Source organism: Oratosquilla oratoria, chromosome 28 (assembly GCF_046742065.1).
Source record: "Oratosquilla oratoria isolate Oo_2021 chromosome 28, ASM4674206v1, whole genome shotgun sequence".
NCBI lineage: Eukaryota > Metazoa > Arthropoda > Malacostraca > Stomatopoda > Squillidae > Oratosquilla > Oratosquilla oratoria.
In genome coordinates, this window is record NC_134804.1 from 14072201 (window position 1) to 14096641 (window position 24441).

Below are 24441 nucleotides of genomic sequence, written 5' to 3' on the forward strand. Positions count from 1 at the left end.
TCAGCACAAGTGTCCAACAAGACAGGTTGTATTTTGTGCTTAGGATCATACTGAAAATGAAGAACGAAACGAGCAATATTGACATTCTTCTTCTTTGTATCTTGCAACATCTAGTTTGTTCTTAATTCCTGTGTGATGTTTGCACTCACTATTGTTTTGTCCAATTTGTTCCAGACATCGACCACACTTTTTTCAGATCTCTTCTATAACAGTCCTTTTTGAGTTTCTTTTCATCCCCCCCTTGTTTTTCTTCTCCCACTTTAATAGGTCTTCTCAAGGACTTCCATGCCTTTCATTATTCTGTTAATGGCCAATAACCTCTTTCTATTCTTTGTTCCAGGGTTGGTAGTCCCAGTCAGTCTTTGCTTATATGTCAATTATGAAAGTGTTGGAGCCATCTTTGTTGTTGCTCTTTGGATTCTTTTTATTTTCCTTATATTCTTTTTTGTACTGGGTGTCCATAGTGTCACTGCGTATTCTAATTTTGGTCTTATCAGTGGGACTAGTATTTTCTTTAACAATACCTTAGCCAAGTAATTAAAAGCCATCTCTGTTGATCTTAGTAAATTGTAGGTTTCTCCAACTATTTTGTTTATCTGCTTGTCTGGGGACATGTCTTTGGCAATGATTACTCATAGATCCTTTTTGGATCCAACTTTCTTTACTTCCCTTACACCAATTTTATATTATTATTATTATTTTTTTTTTACTTTTTCCAAAATCCATTATACTACATTTCTTAACCCCTTCCATACGGTGCCGCACACGTAGGCGTCATGGGGAGTGAGTGTATTCGCGAGGCTGCCATATCGGCGTCTTGATTATATTTATTGTAGTCGCCCCTCCATAATGACATTCTTTCTAATTCTTTTGTAATCACATTTTCTATGGTTATCAAAATTCACGGGTGAAGAGAGAACGATCGATATAAGCGGTGACTATATTTTATGATGCGAGTATTATTACGACACGTTGTACGGCTGGCATTGGCTGCTGCCACTGAGATCTAAGTCCATGACGCCTACGTGTGCGGCACCGTATGGAAGGGGTTTATGTTAAAGTCAATTTACTACTTCTGACTCCATTCCCAGACCTTGTCCAGATCTCTCTGTAGTGATTCACAATCTTTTTCCATGCTTTCTTTAGTTTTGCATCATCTTCAAAGTTCATGTAACATTCTACACCTTCATCCATGTCATTTATATATATAGCAAACATTATCAGAGCTCCACTTATCATTTCTTCCCAAGTAGAGTTTTTATCTCTGAGCACCCCTCTCATTTTTCTCCCATGCAAGAAATCTTCCATTTTGATAGTTTTCTATGTATACCTCCTATTGTTTCGACTTTTCTTAATTTTTTGTGTGGTACTTTATCAAACACTTTTTGTAAGTCCAGGAAAGCACAATCTGCCCATCCATCCCTTTCTTACATTATATCTATTAACCTTGAATAGAAACAGATCAAGTTTGTGGCACATGATCTTCCCTGTCTAAAACCAAATGTTTCTGATTTAGTATATTGTTCTCCAGATGTTTAGTCCATCTACTTATAATAACTCTCACAAATCTTAGCTATTTTACTTGTAAGGGAGACCAGTCTATAGTTTGTTGGGTCTTCCTTGTTTCCCCTTTTATATATTAGCATTTTTCCAGTCTTCAGGTACCATTCCTTCTTTGAGTGAGCAATCTATTAGCTTATATATTTTGTTCAATATCTGTATATTCTTTTAGTATCCAATGTGCAATTTCATCCAGACTGTATGATTTTCTGACAGTGTTCATTATTTGGTCCTTTATTTCTTTCTGTCACAATTATCTCTCTCATTGGGGGATCTTTCTACCCCTCCTTCATCTAAATTGTGTATGTTTTCTTTTGTGAATACAGATTTGAAATGTTCATGATTTCAGCCATTTCTATATCCTCTGTATATTCTATGCTCCCTTGACATGGTTTTACTATTTCCTGTTTATTTTTAAGTTTAACATTTACATTTCCCTGTCTGAGGTATTGGCTGCATGTTATTGTGGCAAAGTAGCATGCAGCTGATACTTAGGGCAGCCTTTCTCAAGAAAAGAAGGAGGGAGGGGTGGTGAATGGGAGTAGGGTATGTGGGGATGAAATGGGTGGGAGTGTATTTATACCATTGACTTTGGATACCTCCCTTGTAAGGGGGAAAAATGGTTGGTATATGAGTATTTGCCTAGTTGTATTATATGGGAAAGGGGGCCATGCTTGTAGTGACCCATCTTTGTATCTCTCAGCTTCTAGTTTGTTCTTAAATTCGTGTATGGTTTTTGCACACACAAGTGTTTTGTCAAATTCATTCCAGACATCCACCACCCTGTGAAATTCCTTTTTCTTCTTTTTATGTCCTCTTGTTTTTCTTTTATACCACTTTAATAAGTCTTCTCAGTCAAGGACTCCCATGCCTTTCATGGTTCTGTAAATGGCCAATAGATCTCTATTGTGTGTATGTATGAAATATAAGATAATGCACAACAGTAGTATGAGATTGTCCACAAGGATATAGATACTGGTAAATTACTGTCTGTAACAAAAACAACAAGAAATATTGTCAATTTATTCGGCACTTTTCTTTGAGAGAGATAACATGTCAGATATCATATCCTCATATTAAGATTTTTTCCAAGCCCAATTTCAAAGTCACTAGATTATAGTAGTGGTGGTAAGGGGAGCACTCACCTGTTGTCAGCTTTCCTTGTGTCGAAATACTGAAGAAATACAAAGAATGAGGTGGGCTTGGTCCAAAGATGGTAATGAGGGCATTGATGAGCCTTTTGAAGATGGGCAGCAGGCAGATGGTTCTTTCTGTTGTCAGGCAGGGCACTTTTCATAAATCTCACATGTCTAGTGAAATGGTATAGTTTGTTCAATTGCATGTAACTGGTTAATGTCACTACTGTTCCTGTTAGTCTTATCTTTAGGTATATAAATTCATCCATGTATATGAAGACCAAATGGATGTATTTTGAAATTTCTTTTTTCTTTTTATGCATATTAGGAATGGCACCGATCAACGGTGGTACAAGTTCGATGACGGTGAAGTGACGGAATGTAAGATGGACGATGATGAGGAAATGAAGAACCAGTGCTTTGGTGGGGAATATATGGGTGAAGTGAGTAAGATTATTTATTTTTAGAATTTAGTACATTTGAACCCCGTCTGGGGTATTGGCTGGATGTTATTGTAAGGTTAAAAGCTGCTCAATAGCATGCAACTGATACTTTAGGGTCTATATACCCCTACAGACCTGAGCCACACACCATTTTGTCTGGATAGAGTAAACCTGTATTCATAGAGAAATGATGGTACTTTATTATACTTTGACTGTCCCTCCAATATGCTGTCCCCCCACTCTTTAATGCTGTCCTGTACCACTTCTCTGAGTATTCATTTCATTTTTTTCAACATTCAAAAACCAAAATACTTCTCATAGAACAGAACATAATGATGGGTACATAGTTCTATGCAAAAGCCCTCGAACCAACCCACCACATTATATGACGTTACACAAACCACCTACTGAACACCTTAAAACAACAGCTGCAGTATTCTACTCAAACATCTACAACAGCCTGGCCCCAGTACCCAACAATACATTCATACAAAAACACAAACACCGAGATCACAAAAGCAGCACATCCGATATCAACTCAAAGGTTTGATAATAATGTATTTTCAGGGTTTATAAAAGAAAATGGAATACCAGGTAGAAGTTTAGAATTAGAAAGAGAATCTAGGTATAAAAATGTCCTCAGAAATCAGGAGATTGCAGAATTGGTAGAGGAACTAATGGATCTGAAAGCTGAATACAGGGCAATGTACAGAGAGGTGAACCAACTAAAAAGAACTAATGCCAAAACTAACATGGAGGTTAAGGATCTAAAAAAAGAATTAAACATGGTCAGAAGGGAAAACAAAAGAATGAAAAAGGGAGATGAAAACAAAAAATGAGGTTTTGAAAAAAGAAGTGAAAGAACAAATACAAGCTGTGACCGATAAAGTTGGAGAAACAAAGAAACAGATCTCCAAGGAATAAAAAATCAATGGGAAGTGGAACAAGAAAATAAAAAATAACTTTTAAGGGAAATAGTACAGCAACAAATGGAAGAAAATGCTAAAGAAATGGTAATTGAAGTAATTAAGAAAAAAGAATTGGGTCCGAGACACGGATAAAAGAAGTGCATTGTACTTTATGGTATTAAAGAAAATGTGCCTAAATACCAAAGAGAAAAAGAAGAAAGAAATTGCAAAAGAAATTCTGAAAGAGATACAAGAGGAGGGACAAATAATGGACAAAGAAATAGAAGTACATAGGATGGGACAGTACTCCAAAGAAAAAAAATTATAGACCACTAAAAATCAAACTAAGATCTCAAATGATAACAGAAATTCAAAAATAGCAAAGCTGGCAAATAATGAAAATGACAAAAATGTATGAATAAAATAAATGAGCAATGAAGAAAAAGAGAGAAAAGACACTAAGAAATGAAGAAAATGAAAAAATGAGAGAAGAACAGATACTGAAAAGAATGAGTATTTTGGAGAGTAACCTGAGGCTGAGAAAATGATATATAAAAAAAAGGAAACAAATAAAAAAGGAGAAGAAAGGAAAAATTAGAAATAATGTATACCAACATAGATGGCATGCTTTCAGGACTAAATGAATTAAACAATTATCTGGCAGTAGAGAAACCAGACATAATGGGAATTGTGGAGACAAAATTAAAAGGTCCACAACCACCTAATACAACCATTGAATGAAAAATAGAAAGGAGAAACAGGGTGGAGGAGTCATGTATTTTACTAAGAAAGGCTTAATTAAATGTGGCAAAGATAACAGAAGGAAAAAATAATGTGGAACTTATGATAAAATTTGAAAACAGTGACATGAAAAGTAGAAAATTTTTAGTAATACATGTGCCCCCAAACACACTGTATTGGACAGAGAGTGATCATTCCAAAATGTTGGAGGACACAAAGCATGCATTAATTGAATTACTGAAAGAAAGAGGAAACATAGTAATTATGGGTGATTTTAACTCAGAAGTATATGTTGGGAAGAAAATATAGTGAAAGGTGGAGAAGACCTTTGGGGAAGTAGACTACTAGATGTGACCATTGAACACACATTGACTCACTGGGTAAAGGAAAATACCAGATATAGAAACAATGAAGAACCATTGAGACTAGATTTAATATTTATGTTGGAGCCTGAAATTGTGGATAAAATGGAATACAAAACACCAATTAAGAAGAGTGACCATATAAAAGTAGAGTTCGAACTAAAAGAAAAAAAAAAAAAAATATTTGAGAAGATATAAGAAACGTAGAAAAGGAGGCCTAATGTACAAAGAAATGGAACATATTGAAAGAAATTTATAAAGAGGGAATAGACAAATATATACCAAAGCAGAAGCAAGAAAGGGTGTACATTAAATGCTGGTACAACGAAAAGTGTAGTGAGGCTAAAGATAGAAGAGACAAAGCTTGGAAAAGATGGACAAAAAGAAAAAAAGATTAAGTGGCAAACATATATCAAACTAAGACATGAATATGTAAAAATACTCAGGGAAGAAAAGAGAAACTATGAAAAAGACAAAATAGAAAAATGCAAGGACCCACCTAAACTATTCTGCAGGTATGTGAATGGTAAACTAAAAGACGAACAAGAAATAGTGGAACTGCATCAAGGGAATGATGAATATAGAGAACATGTAGAAATGGCTAAAATTATGAACAAATATTTTGAATAAATATTCACAATTGAAAGTACACAAAATTGGGATGAAGGACAGAAAGATCACCCCCAATGAAAGAAATAAGTGTCATAGAAGGAAATAAGGGACCAAATAATAAACCTTGACATCACAAAATCATACGGTTTGGATGGAATTGCTAATTGGATGTTTAAAGAATGAACTAACGGACAAAATATACAAGATAATTGATTACTCACTCAAAGAAGGAAAGGTACCACAAAATTGGAAAAATGGAAATATTGTACCAATATATAAAGGGGGGACAAGGAAAATCCAACTAACTATAGACCAGTCTCCCTTCGGGCTGTGTCAAATTTTCTCATGCATACTCCTTCAGCCCCCATCCATTCCACCTCATACTTCACATCATCATCCATATACAACCATTCTCCATTCACCCATCTTCTATCCTCTCCCATCCTTCCTCAACAGACATTCCCCTCTTCCCCAGTGCCCCTGTTACTCCATTCATCCATCTCATCCAAGGTCACCCCCTCATATTACTCCTTCCACATCTGCCTTCCACACCTCTTTTACTAGTCTTTCTTCACTCATTCTTTCCATGTGTCCAAACTATCCCAATACTCTTTCATCCACCCTATCTCCCAACCCCCTTTCCACCCCTGTTCTCCTCCTCACCTCCTCATTTCTCACTCTATCCAGCCTAGTAACCCCTATCATACTTCTCAGACACCTCATCTTGCAGTGTCCCGCAAGGATCGGTACTGGCCCCGATCATGTTCGCCGTATACATTAATGACATGAATGAAGGCGTGGAGTGCTATATGAATTTTTTTGCAGATGATGCAAAATTACTTAAAAAGGTAAAAACGGAAGAGGACTGCAACTCATTGCAACAAGATCTGGACACGATATGGAATTGGACTCAAAAGTGGGAAGTGAAATTTAATATAAAGAAATGCAGTATAATGGAATTTGGAAAGAGTAAAAACAGAATATCAAAAGAATACAGAATTGGAGAAGAAAAAATAAAAAAGCAAACTCTGAAAAAGATCTTGGAGTGATGATTGGAAAGGACATGAAACCTGATAAGCATATAAATAAAATATTCGGAGAAACCTACAACTTATTGAGGTCAATCAAAGTGGCATTTACTTAAATGGATGAAGAAATGATAACGAAAATACTAACTATACTAATAAGACAAACTTGAGTACGCAGCATCACTTTGGACATCCAGCACCAAAAAGAATATTAAGAAACTAGAAGGATTACAAAGAGCAACAACCAAACTAGCACTGACTCTCGCCAAACTGACATATGAGCAAAGACTATCCAAACTGAACCTACCAACACTGGAACAAAGAAGAGAAAGAGGAGATTTGCTGATTATCTACAGAATAATGAAAGGTATGGAAGTTTTAGACAGGAACGACCTGTTAGTGTGGGACAATGGTAAAACGAGAGGACACGGAAAAAAACTGTAAAAAGATAGCTATAGAAAAAACTTGGAAAAGGAACAGTTTCCCACACAGAGCGATTAATACTTGGAACAATTTAGACAACAAAACAATATGTGGAAACACTATACAAGATTTTAAGACAAAACTTGATGCAGAGAGATACAAAGACAGCATAGCTCCCCTCTCGTATATTACATACATACATACATACATATACCAAGGCTTTTTCCCCCTTCCAAGGGAGGTAGCCAAAAAGGGAAAGGCATAAAAACACTCCCACCCATTTCATCCCTAAATACACTCCACACCCCTCCCACCCTTCCTCTCATCTGAGCACCTCCTGGATGACGGGTCATCCCTGCACCCTGCCCACCGCCCTGGGTCAGAAGCAGTGTCGCAAGACACAGTACATCCACAGCAAGGCCGCTTCATTTAATCGGCGACCCCCCCTCTCCGTCCCCCTTTGCATATAAGGAGAGGACGGGGAGAAATCCCTTCGGGCTGCGTCAAAATTTACTCACACATACTAACCCCCCCCCCCCCACCCGACCCCCCGCCCATTCCTCCTCATGCAGTCACAACATCATCCATATACAACCATTCTCCACTCACCTCTGTCTTCCGTCCTCTCCCTTCCTTCCTCAACAGACATTCCCCTCTTCCCCAAAGCCCCCTTCACCCCATCCATCCACCTCATCCTAGGACGTCCCCTCATGTTCACTCCCTCCACATCTGCCTTCCATACCTCTTTTACTAGTCTTTCTTCACTTACAACTAGGTAAATACTAGGTAAATACATTCAAACTCCTTCTCTCTTCCTCACTTATGTTCCATGTTTCTGCCCCATCCAGTGCTGTTGGTACAATCACTCCTTCATACAATCTCCTCTTAGCATCCATTCCCAAATGTCTATTTTTCCTTACACTTTTTAGACCACCAAGGCTTTTACTCACTTCTCTCAATCTACATTCTACCTCCACCCCCACTCCTCCCATTCCTGCCACCTTCACACCCAAGTATCTAAAACTATCCACTTCCTCCAGTCTCTCCCCCTTAATACTCACTTCTAGTCTGCTGCTACTTACACCCCTCGTACATCTCATCACCTTACTTTTACCCACATTTATCTTCAACTTCCTTCTTTTACACACTTTCCCAAACTCTGTCACTAACTTCCTCTGATCCTGCTTCAGCTATCTGGCAGTAGAGAAACCAGAGAATGATATAATTAATCCAAAACAATTTGGCTTTTAGACACAGAAGATCATATGCCACTAACTTGATTTGCTTTTACTCGAGACTAATAGAAATAATGCAAAGAAAGGGACTGATGGGCTGATTGTGCTTTCCTAGATTTACAAAAAGCATTTGATAAAGTACCACACAAAAAGCTACTAAGAAAAATCAAAATAATGCTAAATAATAGGTTGAGTACAAGGATAGTTATTGAAATGGAATATTTTTTGAACATGAGAAAAATGAGGGTGCTATTTGGAGACAAAAACTCGACCTGGGAAGAAATAAGTGGAGTCCCATAAGCTTCTGTATTGGCTCTGATAATGTATCTTATACATATAAATGACATGGATGAAGGTGTGGAATGTTGTATGAACTTCTTTGCAGATGCAAAACTACTATAGAAAGTACAATGGAAGACTGAATCACTACAGAATGACCTGGATAAAGTCTGGGAATGGAGTCAAAAGTGGGAAGTAAACTTCAACATCAAGAAATGTATAATGGAGTTTGGAAAAAGTAAAAAAAAAAAAAAAAAAGTATCAGGGCAATATAAAATTGGTACAAAAGAAATATAAAAATTTAGGTCAGAAAGGGACATAGGAGTAATTATCAGCAAAGACATGTCACCAGACAAGCATATCAACAAAATAATCGGAAAGTCCTTCAATTTACTGAGATCAATGAAAGTGGCCTTTGACTATTTGGATAAGGAAATGGTTAAGAAAATATTAGTCACACTGATAAGACCAAGACTGGAGTACAGGTAAACGTCGACTTACGATGGCCGCGACTTACGATTGTTCGACTTTACGATGACGACGACGACGACGACGATATGATAATTTAACCCCTTCCATACGGTGCCGCACACGTATGCGTCATGAGGAGCAAGTGGATTCGCGACGCTGCCATGTCGGCGTCTTGATTATATTTATTGTAGTCGCCCCTGTGTTTTTACATTCTCTCAAATGATTCATTCTCTGTGGTTTTCAAAATTCGCGGGTGAAAGAGAGAACGATCGATATAAGCGGTGACTATATTTTATGATGCGAGTATTATTACGTCACGTCGTACGGCTGGCATTGGCTGCTGCCCGCGAGATTTAAGTCCCGTACTGAAAATACATATTATAGTGTTTGAATATGGTAAAAAGGATAAAAATGATTAAATAAACTACTGTACATGTTTAATAGGCTATATTCAGTATCTCTGGTGGTTAATATACAGGTAGGCTAGGTACAGTGACCACGGAACAGAGTGGGGATCGACTTACGATGAGATCGTCTTACGATGGCTCTATCCAAACCTAATGCCATCGTAAGTCGACGTTTACCTGTATATTGCGACGCTATGGGCACCCAGTACAAAAAAAGAATATAAAGAAATTAGAAAGAATCCAAAGTGCAATGACAAAGATGGCACCAACACACTCTAAATTGACATACAAACAAAGATTGTCCAAACTGGAACTACCAACCCTGAAACAAAGAAGAGAAAGAGGAGATCTACTAACCATTTACAGAATTATGAAAGGGATGGAAGTCCTCAACAGAGAAGATTTATTAAAATGGGATAAGTGAAAAACAAGGGGACATGAAAAGAAACTCAAAAAGGATAGTTATAGAAGAGATCTGAAAAAGAATAGTTTCCCACACAGAGTAGTAGATATCTGGAACAAATTGGATGAGGCAACAGAGTGCAAAAACTAAACAAGATTTTAAGAACAAACTTGATGCTGAAAGATACAAAGACGGGTCACTACAAACATAGCCCTCTTCCTATATAATACAACTAGGTAGATAAGTAAAGTGCCAAATTCTATTTCATCTGATTTGCCCAGAAATCAGTCCAACAGAGAAATGACTCCCAAAACAATCAAGAATAGCATTGGGATGCCTGCATTAAAATCACCACTATACACTGAAATAGTACTAACACACAATCAGCCTGTCAACAGTCCCCAGTTCCCCAGATGCAGCCACCACTTAGGAGACAAAGCACACCTTGGACTATGCTCATTCACTCACTCAACCCAGACACTAGCACAACAGTAACAGTAACAAGTCACTGAGTGACTTAGGCCAGAACCAGAGGACATAGATCATTTCCTGAGGGCCATGAGGGCCACATGTCTCCTATAAGAGAAAACTGGGGCAACAGATTATTTTATTTTATTTATGTTGGTATGTAAATGAATATAAGTGAAATTACTATTTTTCTCCAAATAGAGTATTGACTTCTACTAGGGTATATATGGTAAACTTGTGAATAAGATATGAATAGAATGTGAATTTGGTAGTATGTCAAATGAATCTAGCCTTGATGTTTAAGGCATTCTTACATTTTACTGAATTACATTCCAGCAAGTGTTTGACAACATCATGAAGCGAGTCAGTTACCGAAGACAGAAACGATGGTGGAATGCATACCTTTTGTTTTATACACGCACAGATGTTGAGGAGGAGAATCTCTGCAACTCAATAACTGAATTGAGCCTTGGTGAGTATCTTCATAATTGAATGAAAAATAAGATGTCTAAAACATTTCTTTAAGTGTAGGAACATCAGGTTGAAGACATGTTGTGAATATCTAATTATGGATTTTTAAATGTTTAGGAGTTGAAAAAAGTTCATTAGTTAATAGGTGAAATGTATATTTGTTGACAACCCTTTTGTAAATTGGTGGATGAGGGGGAAGGGTCACCATGTAATGAAGCAGTGGGGGTAAACCACTTTTGACTGTCAGGCCTTACTGTGGAGGCTCTGTCTTTCTTCATTGCTTTTCTCTAGAGCAGTAGGCAGGGGAGAGGGATGACCTTTATCCACAAGAAGTTAATGTAGAAAGGATAACAAATGTCTATGATGGGTAGTGTGGGTACCTTGATTGATTAACCTACCACCACCACCACCACCTTGTGGCTTCCAAGGCCCTCATCACCCCATTCATCCATGGTCTTCATTATGTAGCTATACTAATGTATGTGTTGAGCCTTGTTAAGTTAAACTCAATTTAACTTTGTTTTATTTTTCAGCTGAGCATCCTGGTTTAATCAAAATGCCATCTGCCATTGAACGGTCAGTGGTTCGGCAAAATGTACGTTTTATGCACTCAAGATCACAGTTTTCACCAGAGTATTTCCAATTCCTGAAGAAGCTCATACTCGCCAACCACCCATTTGTCCTTCAGCCACCTCAAGATAGGGTAAGTAGTAAAGCCTGTAGTATTATAGGGATCAGGTTTTATCTGTAAACATACAGGGTGCTAAATGATGTAGTGCAGCAATGGTTTGTTGAAAAAAAATATACATTTAACAGATTTAGAAGTAATCAAAAAGTAATAATAGTTAAGCAAGTCATCAATGTTCTACAGAATGATACAATAAAGAAAAGATTTTTTAAGTTTAAATCAAACAAGAGAAAAAAACTGTTGTTATCAAAACAATGCTGAGAAAGAAAAAAATGTGTTGGATGACTTCTGGCATACTTTTGCAAAAAGTAGCAGGGGCAACAGATTGATGCTTTTGTTACCAAAGAAGTTGGCTATAGGTTATATTATCATTCTTGTCTGTCATGTCTGTCGTCAAAATATCTAAAAAAATATATTTATAGCTGAGTTTTCATAAATTTTCCTGGAGTATTGGTCAAGATATAGTATTAGGCTTGTAAGTGATTTTAGATAAGTTCATAGTTGTACTTGTGTAGGAGTGACCAGTAGCCTTGTATTGCATGGTTGCAGTGTTGTTAAGTTGTGCCTTTGTTAGGTAATACAACTGCAATGGACAGAGGATGGACTTCAGAAGACACAATGTTTGCAAAGTAAAACAAATGAATCATATGGAAGATACAAAAAGAAAAGAGGAAAAGCAAAATGCAAGGAGAAGTAGGCAAGCAAGAGAGCAAATCTAAAGTGGTGTAGAAGTTTGACAGTTTTGAAAATAATAAAAAAATGTTTGGGAAGGAATTGAAAAGAGTGAAGGGGATGAGTAAGGTAGGGAGGAAACAGTAAATGGGTGGACAGGGAGATATTAATAGAAGTACAGTGAAGTTTCAATTATCCAGTGTCTGATACAACAGCAGTCTTGATAAAATTGCACATTTTGACAAGCCATGTTAATAAAATTAAATAGTAACATTGGGCAATGCAGTTAATGGCAGAATTTGGTGCGAGTTCATTGACACTGTATGACCTAAAAAAACAGAAAGACAAGCTCCTGTCTTTTGTTGCTAACACAGAAGACCCTACATTGTTAATTGACAAGAGGACATTGTTGTAGAGACCTAAGCTTGATGAATTGCATCAGGCTCTCTACATTTGGTTAACCACTTCAGTACGGAACTTAAATCTCGCGGGCAGCAGCCAATGCCAGCCGTGTGACGTAACGAAATAATATTCGCATCATAAAATATAGTCGCCGCTTATATCGATCGTTCTCTCTTTCACCCGCGAATTTTGAAAACCACAGAGAATGGGATTCAGGGCGCATTTGGGAGAATGTAAAAACACAGGGGCGACTACAATAAATATAATCAAGACGCCGATATGGCAGCGTCGCGAATCCACTTGCTCCTCATGACGCCTACGTGTGCGGCACCGTATGGAAGGGGTTAACCACTCAATGCTCTGAAGGTAAACCTGTCACCAGGCCTATGCTTATTAAGAAGGCCAAGAAGCTACAGGCAGATTTGGAGATCGAAACTGAATGTAACTTCTTCATCAGATGGCTGTGCAACTTTAAGATTCATTATGATATGAGGAAGCTGGAAATCAGGGGTGAACGTTATTTAGTGGATCATGAGGCAGCTGAAAATTATGCTGAAATTTTCTCAAGCCACATATCTGAGCATAATGTGAACCCAGACCAGGTTTATAACACTGACAAAAGAGCACTTTTTTTTGCATTGTTTGCCCAGCTCAACTTCAGATGGATTCAAGGAAAAGGAGGCCATCAGATTCAAGCACAACAAGGACTGGATTACTATTCTTCCATGTACTAATGTGACTAGAACCCACAAGCTTACCTTGCTTGTGATTGGAAAATTTAAGAAACCCAGGGTATTTAAAAATGTCCATCATTTGCCAGACCATTATAATGCCAACAGCAATGACTGGATGACAGTAAAACTTTTCAAGTGGTGGTTCTACCATGCCTTTGTAGTGGAAGTGGAGGAGCATCATTGTCAGCAGGGATTGAGTGAAGATTACAATGTCCTTCTCATACTTGACAATAGCAGGGCTCTTCCTTGTGCACACAAATTTGTTTCAGATAACATCTTTGTTGCCTACCTGCCTCCAAATGTGACTTCACTTATTAAGCCGATAGACCAGGGAATCATTAAGAACTTTAAGTATATCTACAGGAGTGACTTTATTCAGGAGCTTGTGAATACCAATGTTGATGTGCCCCAGTTTCAGAAGGACTTCAACATCAAGGATATTTTATTTGCTGCTATGGTTACTTGGAAGAATGTAAAGCAGTCTACCGATCGGAGGTGTTGACATAAGCTTTGGCCAGAAATGGTATTTCAGGAGGAAGACAACGACAACAAAGAGGCCTTTTTAGGATTGATATGGCTACATCTTCAGGATGTTGAGCAGAACAACTGAGACAGCTGGCTCATCATGCCCCTGCATCACATCCTGTTAGCCAAGTAGGGACAGAGGAAATTGAAGTGGTTACAAGCAGATGTCATTGGAATAGATGACAAATGAGGCCATAGTCAGCATTCTTTGTACCCTTACCTGCAACACCCTGCCTGAGCAAGAGCTTAATGAAGAAAAAAGAAAATATGAAAAAGACGTTTAAATCAAAAAATGTAAGGAACAGCCAAAGCTATTCTATAGATATGTAAAAAAAAAAAAAAAAAAAAATAGTGAAACTATGCCAACAGAATATGGAATACACAGAAGATGCAGAAATGGCGAAAGTTAGGAGCAAACACTTAGTTTGTTTTCACTAGAGAAAAACTACAATATCAGGATGAAGAGAGAAATGACAACCCTGGCAGAAATAAGAGTAACACGGAAAGAAATAATGGATCAAATAATGAAACTTCATGTCATAGCCCAGTTGGAATACAAGTTGGATAGTAAAAGAATGTAAAGAAGAACTAACTGATAGAATATATAACATAATAAGCCCCAAGGGTCTTGATTGAGAGGATTGGGAGAGGAGCCGAGGGAGTGGTTGGTGGGGGCTGTGTAGATCAGATTTTTGTGGTAAGATGTGTGGGAGGGCTATAGGGGAGGGTAAGGATGTTTTTTGGGCTTTTGTGGATCTGGAGGGGGCTTATGATGGGGTGGACAGGGAGGCACTGTGAGGGGTACTACAGATGTGTGGGATGGGAGGGGGGTTGTTGGGAGCAGTCAAGAGTTTTTACGAGAGTAGTAGAGCTTGTGTTAGAATTAGAAAGGGAGAGAATGAATGGTTTGAGGTAAAGGTGGGACTTCGTCAGGGATGTGTTAGAAGGAGTTTGAATGTGTTTGAGGTGAAATGTCTGAGAGGTATAATAGGGGTTGCTGGGCTGGATGGAGTGAGAGATGAGGAGGAGAACAGGGGTGGAAAGGGAGCTGGTAGATGGGGTTGATGAAAGAGTGTTGGGATGATTTGGACGCATGGAGAGAACGAGTGAAGAAAGATTAGTAGAGGAGGTGGAGGGAGTGAATGTGAAGGGGTGTCATAGGATGAGATGGATGGATGGGGTGAAAGGGGTATTACAAAAGAGAGGAAGGTCTGTGGAGGAAGGATGGGAGAGGACAGAAGATAGGGGTGAATGGAGAAGAGTTGTGTATAGATGATGCTGTGATGCATGAGGAGTAGTGGGTGGGAGATGGGGGGCTGAGGAAGTATATATGGGAAAAAATTTGATGCAGCCTGAAGGGATTTTTCCCCGTCTTCTCCTTTTCTGCAGGGGGGGGGGTTGCCGAATTTATGAATCGGCCTAGGCTGTGGATGTGCTGTGTTTTGCAACACTGCTTCTGACCCAGGACAGTGGACAGGATGCAGGAATGACCCGTCATCGAGGAGGTGCCGGGATGGGAGAGAGGGAGGAGGGTGGACGGGAGTGGAATATATAGGAAATGGAATGGGTGGGAGTAGTTTCTATGCCTTTTTCTATTTGGCTACCCCCTGTGTAAGGGAGAAAAAACCTTTGGTATATGTAAGTATATGTACATTCCTAGACATTGGGAATGGATGTTAAGAGGAAATTGTATGAAGGGGTGATTGTGCTGACAGCACTGTATGGGTCAGAAACATGGAATATAAGAGAGGATGAGTTCAAATGTTTGTGAGATGAAATGTCTGAGAAGTATGGTGGGGGGTTACTAGGCTGGATAGTGTAAGAAACAAGATGAGGAGGAGAGTGGGGTGGAAAAGGAGTTGGGAGATAGGTTAGGTTTTATGAACGAGTATTAGGATGGTTTGGACACATGAAAAGAATGAGTGAAGAAAGATGAGTAAAAGAAGTGTGAAAGGCAAAGGTGGATGGAGTTAACAGGAGGGGGCAACCAAGGATGAGATGGATGGATGGGGTAAAAGGGGGTTGAGAAAGAGAGGAATGTCTGTTGAGGAAGAAAAGAAAAAAACAGAAGATAGGGGTGAGTGGAGAATGGTTGTATATGGATGATCCTGTGATGCATGGAAGGGAATGGATGGGGGATCGGGGGTTAGGGATTGGTTAAATGTGAATCATTTGATGTAGCCTAAAGGAATTTCTCTCTGTCTTCTCTTTGTTTGTATGGGGGGATGGAGCAACCTTGCTGTGAATGTGCTATACCTTGCTGCATTGCTTCTGACCCAGGGCAATGGGTGAGATGCAGGGATGACCTGTCATCCAGAAGGAGCAAATAGAGAGGGAGGGGTGGGTAGGGATGAAATAGATGGGAGTGGAATTATGCCTTTTGACTTTGGCTACCTTCCTTGTTAGGGGATTAAAGCCCTTAGTAAATGTATGTATGTTACTGTGCCATCAATACCACAGTATAGTGTGTATGTATTTTATTTTGTAAAGGAAATATGGTTAATGATGTTTTATTTCTGATTTACTCTTAGAAATATACAGTACAACTAGTAGAAATATTCACCTAATACACTTATGTTGATACTAGAAAATATTAATAGTTGATTTCCTTTGTCTCTTTGGTTGGCTACACAGGTTAGTGATAGTGAAGAAATTGCAATGCTGAGTACACAGTTGGCAAGCAAGTTCCTGTTTTCTGTAGGGCTACACACCAAGAAGGCCTTAAGAGGACCAGCACAGGAGTGGTATGAAGCTCTGCAGGTTAGTTTATTTAGGGTTTTGCCTCATCTTGAATTGACTAAGGATCCTAAACAGTTTGATTACGCTTAGGGTGTTAAATATAGAGCTTGTAGGTAATTGTCTAGATAGGAATACTTTAATAACTGTGCCGTCCATAGGTACACCTTCGTTCATCCCGTCACACTCGCGCCTGGTTTGCTCATCACGTACTCTTCAGTCAGCGCCATCGTTTTCCTGAATATTTACTTGAGTCACCATCACCCGAAGTTCGGCTGGTCTTCAGCAAACTCATCGTGTTAGTTGCCCACTGTGCTCGTCAAGATCCACCTCAACCACTCCCCCTTTCCCTCAAGCATGGTCCAAGTAAGTATTAGGGTAAGAATATTGTTCCGAAGAATACAAACTCTTCGGTACTCCTTACCCAAGGATACGCGGCGCGTTTCTACCGCTAACACTGTGTGCTTGAAAACACCTCACTCCGAGGGTCTGGGCAACCATTATCCTCAGTAAGGGGCCCTCCTGGGGCAAGGGGGGCCCCCCCTCCCCCCGCAAGGGTAGGAGGGTAGAAGCTCCATTGTCTAAGCGGTAGCGATCGAGTCAACATCTCTCACAGTCCGGCTAACACTGACGTCCAGTTCGGGGACCGTTTCCCCGCTTCTGTGCTTGTATCAGGAAATTAATTTCCAGCGCCAATCCCGCATCGTTCGATTATCTCGAACGCAATCGGCATCGGCCTTCTACACCCTTCCAACGGCGTCCTTTGTGTGGAACGTCCTGCATCGCCGCCTTCCCCCTGCTTGGATCGTTCGATTATCTCGAACGCAATCGGCATCGGCCTTCTACACCCTTCCAACGGCGTCCTTTGTGTGGAACGTCCTGCATCGCCGCCTTCCCCCTGCTTGGAAGCGCTTGAGTCCCCTTTATCCCTCTCTTTAATCTCCACCGGGTATTCTCCGCTTCTCTGTAAGTATGGAATCTGGTCCTAGTGTTGTTGTTCGCGATAGCATGTGTGCCTTCGCCCGTGGTGAATTTCGCTGCCGGGCTCTTCTCCCACCGACAACTGTGGACCCACACTCTTGGTGTATCCATTGTCGGAATCTGGCATGTTCCCCTTCATCCCCGTGTACTACGTGCGCTCAATGGGGTGATAAGCAGTGGTCCGCGTATTTTCATGCTCACCGGAAGGTGCAGCCACGGGTCAAGATACGCGGGCCAGGAAGATGGCTTCCCCCCTCACCCGACACAAAGAGAAGGCATGCTACGTCGGCGGAGGACGCGGGCAGTTGTCTCCCCCCTCCTAAGCGTAGTAAACGGAAAGGTTGTACAATAGCCGCCCCGAGTCAGTCTCAGGCTAAATTGTCTCCTGTTCCTGCCAAAAGGGGGGCTAGTTTCGACGGGCACGCGCCATTAGCCCCCGCGAACTACCCCCCGGGTACGAGCTTTTTCCCGGTTGCGTCCGCTGGCTCCGCGATGCTACCCGGCAGCTCCACCCCCCCACGGACAAAGGAACCGAGTTCGGAGATTCGGAGCGCGTCAGCCTCTTCTCCTTCTCGGGTGACCCCCAGTCCCACCCCTTCCACCTCTCGTCAGACGAGCCGGGTCATCACCGGAACCCTTTCTATGCCCGGTGGGCAGGAAGCCCGAGGTGTACCCACACGCGCGTTCGTCGTAGGTGACTCAGCTTCGTCCGGAGGAGGCAGTCTCCCCCTGGCGTCTCCCGGACCATCCGCACCCAGGCGGGACCCTCCAAGAGGACATTCCCCGGACCTCCTCCCCACTCTCTGTTCACTCGTCACTACGTTGAAGGAACAGATGGAGGCCCAACGGGAATTTTTCCGCGCTTCTCAAGCGCGGTTCGTGCACCGCACGGAAGCTCGTGAGGAGTCTCCGCCCCCAAGGGCCCCCCTTGACCAGCTTCCACTTGCTCAGCCCCCCCCTGAACCCATCAGTGACGAGGATGGTAGCGTGCGGTTCCTCTCTGCCCGTGCCGACCCCTCCTACGCCGACGACGATGTCCACAGCGCCGTAGGGGGGGGTCACGCTCCCTTTCCCCTCCCGTTTCCCAGTCGGAATCCTCGATGGTGGTCCCACCTTCCTTCTCGGACGTCCTCGCGAGGGTTCGGAGGGCGAATCGACTGGGCCCCCCGAAAGAAGAGGAAGCCACATTCGAGTCTGACATCTTCATGACGGCCAACTCTCAGAAAGCCCAGCCTACTCCCCTCCACCTTCCATGGAGTACGCAGACGGCGAGGGCCATGGCCCAGGCCTCCGACGCTCTCGCAACAAGGACGACCGAGAGGGCGCGTTGGCATCCGGTCCCATTGGAACACCAGAAGCGCTTCTACACCCCATCGGGGTCAACCCTCAGAGCAGCCTCGATCCCGGCGAGGTTACCAGAGCTGGTTAAGGCGGACGCCGAGTCGCTGCGCAGACGAAACGTCCTCCTCTCCGGCAGGGAAGTCAGCGACCACATTCATTCACTGGCTCTGTCCCTGGCGGTGAACTCCTGGCTAGAACGCCTCCTTGCCTCGGCGAGGGAGTTCTTACCCGAACTACAACCCCAGGAAGAATGCGACCTCCAGGCTTTTTTGGCAAGCGCGAGCAGAGCCCTGAAGCATCAGGCTTCCTGTCTCTCAACGTCCTGGGCCAACTTCGAGTCCCGCAGGAGAGACACCATCCTCGGGGACCCCAGTGACCCCCTCCTCAGGGAGATTTATGCTCCTTTGAGGAGGGCCCCCCTGCTCACCCACACGCTGATTCCCCCGGATGTGGTGGACTCGGCAATCACTAGCACCAACCAGTTGTTACACAACAGAGCCATCGAGAGAACAGCCGTCTCTAGCTCGAGGCCAAGGACCACCCCCCCATCGACCCCTCGGTCCTTTCAGACGCAGAGGCAGCCTTTTCGTCTCCCTAAGCGGGAAGACGGGCCCCCTCCCCATTCGAAGTCCAAAGCCCAGACAGGAAAGCCCTGCCCCTTCCCCAATAGAGAACAGGGGCGCAAACATCATAGAGGCTCTGGACCCCAACGCAGGAAATTCTAGGAACTCGCCTGCCCTCCCGCACAGGATAGGAGGTTGCCTCTCTCTCTACTGGAGAGAATGGGAGGCTGCCGGGGCGGAGGACTGGACCATCCAGGTTATCAAGGCAGGCTATCGTCTTCCTTTTCACACCATCCCCAGCCTCTCCCCCTATCCCATCCAAGTCAGCAACTACCATCCGGACTCGGATCGCGGGCGGGCCCTAGTGGAGGAAATCTCCACTCTGCTCCAGAAAGGAGCACTCGAGGAAGTCTCAACTCCGGACCCGGGGTTCTACTCGAGGCTATTCCTAGTACCAAAGGCTACAGGGGGGTGGAGACCTGTCATCGATCTGTCTCCTCTCAACAAGTTCCTTTCCCTGACGAAGTTCCGGATGGACACCCCAGAGGCCGTGAGGGCGTCTATCAGGGAAGGGGACTTCATGGTGTCCCTGGACCTCCAGGACGCCTATTTCCAAATACCTGTCCATCCCTCATCCCGAAAATTCCTCCGCTTCGTCCACAAGGGGACCACTTTTCAATTCACCTGCCTATGCTTCGGCCTCTCCACAGCACCCCAAGTCTTCACCAGAGTGTTCAAACTCGTCTCAGCGTGGTCCCACTCCAGAGGGATTCGCCTACTCCGTTACCTGGACGATTGGCTGATCCTGGCACACTCCGCCCAGCTATGCCGCGACCACCTGGGGATAGTCCTAGCTTTCATCCGCAAATTGGGCTCCACGGTCAACCGGACGAAGTCAGATTTCATTCCAAGACAGAGAGTCACGTACCTGGGTATGGTTCTGGACTCTTCCCTCATGCAGGCATTCCCAGTAGAGAAGCGAATCCAGAATCTCTCTTCCCTCGTCGTGCAGGCACTATCGACCGGGTTCCTCACGGCCAAACAGTGCCAAGTCCTCCTGGGCCACATGGCCTCCGTCGAGAGGTTAATACCCAGGAGCAGACTGAGAATGCGACCCCTACAGTGGCTCCTCAAGTCCCAGTGGTCCCCGCTAAGGGGAGACACCCGTCAACACATCACCCTTACCGGAGAGGTCAAGCATTCTCTTCTCTGGTGGAAGGACCCGTGCAACCTGCTCGTGGGGATGCCCCTCGGCCCATCTCCCCCCGAAGTCCTCCTCTTCTCCGATGCCTCCAAGGAGGGCTGGGGGGCCCACCTCAACGACGATCACGTCAGCGGTTCCTGGTCCACGGTCGAGCGGACAGCCCATATCAACTGGCTAGAATTGAAAGCGGTACTGCTGGCTCTCCGTCACTTCTCGGGTCAAATCTCGGGGAAAGTTGTGGGCATCATGTCGGACAATTCCTCGGTAGTAGCCTACCTGAACAAGCAGGGGGGCACAGTCTCCCAGGACCTCTGCCATCTCACTATGGAGATCCTCCTATTAGCCGAGAACCTCCAAGTGACACTCAGAGCTCGCTACATCCCAGGGAAAAAGAATGTCTGGGCGGACCACCTCAGCAGAAGGAGTCAGGTAATCAGCACGGAGTGGTCCCTCCATCCGGAAGTGGCGACCTTCCTCATCAACAAATGGGGCTCCCCTCTGGTGGACCTTTTCGCCACCAGATGGAACCACCAGCTCCCGGTGTATTTCAGCCCCTCTCCCGGATCCGCTGGCAGCGGGAGAGGATGCTCTTCTGCAAAGCTGGGACAACCTCGACACCTACGCTTTCCCACCGTTTCCCTTGCTCCAAAAGGTGCTCCAGAGAGTACGAACCGCATCCAACCTTCGGATGACTTTGATCGCTCCCTGGTGGCCGGAAGCCCCATGGTTTCCAGACGCCCTCGAGCTAGCAGTGGAGGAGCCCCTGGCCCTTCAGGGAAGACCCGACCTTCTACATCAACCAGTCAACGGGGCCTGGCACAAGAACCCGTCAGCCCTGGCACTTCACGCGTTCAGACTATGGTCCGGATCCTCCTAGAGAAGGGTTTCCCCAAAGAAGTGGCAGAAGACATGTCCTCCCCTATTCGCTCTTCCTCAGCTGCCCTTTATCAAGGGAAGTGGAATGCTTTTGCAGAATGGTGCCACTCCCGAGCAATAGCCCCAGAGCAAGCCACCATTCCTCTGATTGCCTCCTTCTTCCACTTCCTCCGGAAGTCCAAGAAGATCTCCCTCTCGGCAGTGCAGGGCTATAGGGCAGCTCTTAATCAGGTGTTTTCTCTGAAGGGCATGGATCTAGCCCTGTCTCCAGAAATTTCCATGCTCTTCAGACATTTCAGAAAATCATGCCCCCCCAGGGAGATCACTTCTCCTCCATGGGATGTGGCATTAGTCCTCAACGCTCTGCGGGGCCCCCCTTACGAACCCCTCCGAGATGCTAATTTCAAGGACCTCACCTTGAAGACAGTCTTTCTCTTGGCCCTGGCGTCTTCCAAGAGGGTCGGGGAGTTGCATGCCATCTCTTATCGAGTCACCCACTCGAAAGGATGGCAAGAGGTCTCCTTCACTTTTCTGCCCCAATTCGTTGCCAAAAACCAGGATCCGGCCAAAGCCGACCCTAGATTCTGGTCCTTTAGTATTCCTTCCTTGGACGACTTTGTAGGGGGCGAACATGCAGAAATGGTCCTATGCCCGGTACGTGCTATCCGGACCTACCTCAAGAGGACGAAGCATCTTAGACCAGACTTGCCAAGACTGTTCGTCTCTACCAGGGGTACACCCAAGCCCGTCACTAAGACTTCCATTTCTTACTGGATCAAGGAAGTCATCCGCAGGGCCTACGCCTCGAGCCCCACGGATTACCCTGGAGCAAAAGCTCATGACCTCAGGGCAATAGGACCCTCCCTAGTCTTCCGAAAGAATCGGTCAGTCAACCAGGTCCTTCAAGCAGGTATATGGAAGTCCCAGACTACGTTCACTTCCTTTTACCTCAAAGATGTCATGTGGGAATCCTTAGGGACCTTCTCTCTAGGCCCCATAGTGGCTGCCCAAGAAGTCCTGAGATAACATACCCTGTACCAATGGCACACAGCCAACCCTGAAGCCTCATCCAAGTTCTGGATCGGCAACCACGGGGATACCTATCTCAAGTCCTTCTCATACTCCTACATTCCCTTACCTCACCGAGGGCTCTCAAGCATTCCAAGGGAATCAGTTCGAGCCCTACAAGGGGTACAAAGTGAGTATGCCCTGTCTGTCTCCACTCTGGGAACAGATCCAGGTGCCCTTCACAGTTTCGGGGAATGTATAAGGGTCTGGTCAACGTAGATCTTAGCACTCTACATTTTCTCCTTACGAGGGTTTCCCAGGCTAGACAAATACTTCCTTCCCCCCTAAGTCCAAGTCTCCTTGGGTAAGGAGTACCGAAGAGTTTGTATTCTTCGGAACAAATGTAATTTTCGCAGGAAAATTAATTTTTCCCTGATACAAACCTGAGGTACTCCTTACCTCTAATGGCCCTCCTCATCCACCCCGCTAGTAGTTCCTTCTCCCTGGCCTGTCAACCCTCGTGACTAATTTCATACCTGGCTCAGACAATGGAGCTTCTACCCTCCTACCCTTGCGGGGGGAGGGGGGGCCCCCCTTGCCCCAGGAGGGCCCCTTACTGAGGATAATGGTTGCCCAGACCCTCGGAGTGAGGTGTTTTCAAGCACACACAGTGTTAGCGGTAGAAACGCGCCGCGTATCCTTGGGTAAGGAGTACCTCAGGTTTGTATCAGGGAAAAATTAATTTTCCTGCGAAAATTACATTTTGTTATAAATATAAGGCTTTTATAAAAAAAAAATAATAATAATAATAATAAAATAAAAAATCTGTTTTCACTTAGGTTAAAAGAAACTGCATTATCACAGGTATTCAGATGATTTTTGTTATTATTATTATTATGGCCAAGTACATTAGGTCATTGCTACTTGCGATGGAGGTCAAGGTATTACCATTTTGAACTCTGCCACCAGCAAGTTGAACCAAGGGAATGGTTCATTAAATTCCTTGCTACAAAATCCTTTATAAGAGGCACTGTCCTAGCCTCCTTATAGGGAGTTTTTTTTATGTTAAACCAGATCAGTCAAGCCAGATAATTATTATTTGTGTGTGTGTATAGACTGGAAGAATGCCTTTATAGTTCCACTTTACAAGGGAAAAGGGGACAAATGTAAGTGTAGTAGTTGCAGAGGGATAAATTTGTTGGATGTAGTTGGGAAGGCTTATGGGATGGTTTTGATTGAGAGGATTAGGATAGGAACAGAGGGTAATTGGTAAGGAACAGTGTGGATTTAGGAAAGATAGAGGTTGCATGGATCAGATTTTTGTAGTAAGATAGATATGTAAGAAAGTTTTAGCAGAAGGTTAGGATGGTTTTTGGACTTTGGTTTTGGAAAAGGCATATGACGTTAGACAGGAAGACACAATAGGAGGTTTTGCAGATATATGCAGGGGTGGACAATTCCAGTTTTACAGTAGTTGCCCAGTGGGATCCTTTGGAGCAACTCATGGTTGCCCACAGAAAAAATCTGGATGTTCTGGGAAGGCAGGCAACCGAATTGCCCACCACTGATACGGGATCAGGGGAAAGCTGTTAAGGGAACAGTTTTTATGATTGTAGTAGAACCTGTGTTTTGAATTAGAAATGGAGAGAGTGAGTGGTTTGAGGTAAAGGTGGGGCTGCATCATGGATGTGTCATGTCACCCTGGCTGTTCAGTACGTACATGGATGGGGTGGTGCAGGAGTAAATGTGAGGGTAATGGACAGG

General features: G+C 43.4%; 1 protein-coding gene across 13 annotated transcripts in view; it reads left to right on the plus strand.

Moving 5' to 3' along the window:
* The window catches only part of faf (ubiquitin carboxyl-terminal hydrolase-like faf), a 204639-nt gene that overhangs the window by 158535 nt on the left and 21663 nt on the right, over nt 1-24441 (plus strand). For all 13 annotated transcript variants that reach the window (XM_076210952.1, XM_076210955.1, XM_076210956.1 and 10 more), the window contains 5 exons: nt 3025-3139; nt 10813-10948; nt 11481-11650; nt 16603-16728; nt 16866-17070. In XM_076210952.1, the coding sequence (XP_076067067.1) occupies nt 3025-3139; nt 10813-10948; nt 11481-11650; nt 16603-16728; nt 16866-17070 (752 nt within the window). The remainder of the gene's footprint in view (nt 1-3024; nt 3140-10812; nt 10949-11480; nt 11651-16602; nt 16729-16865; nt 17071-24441) is intronic.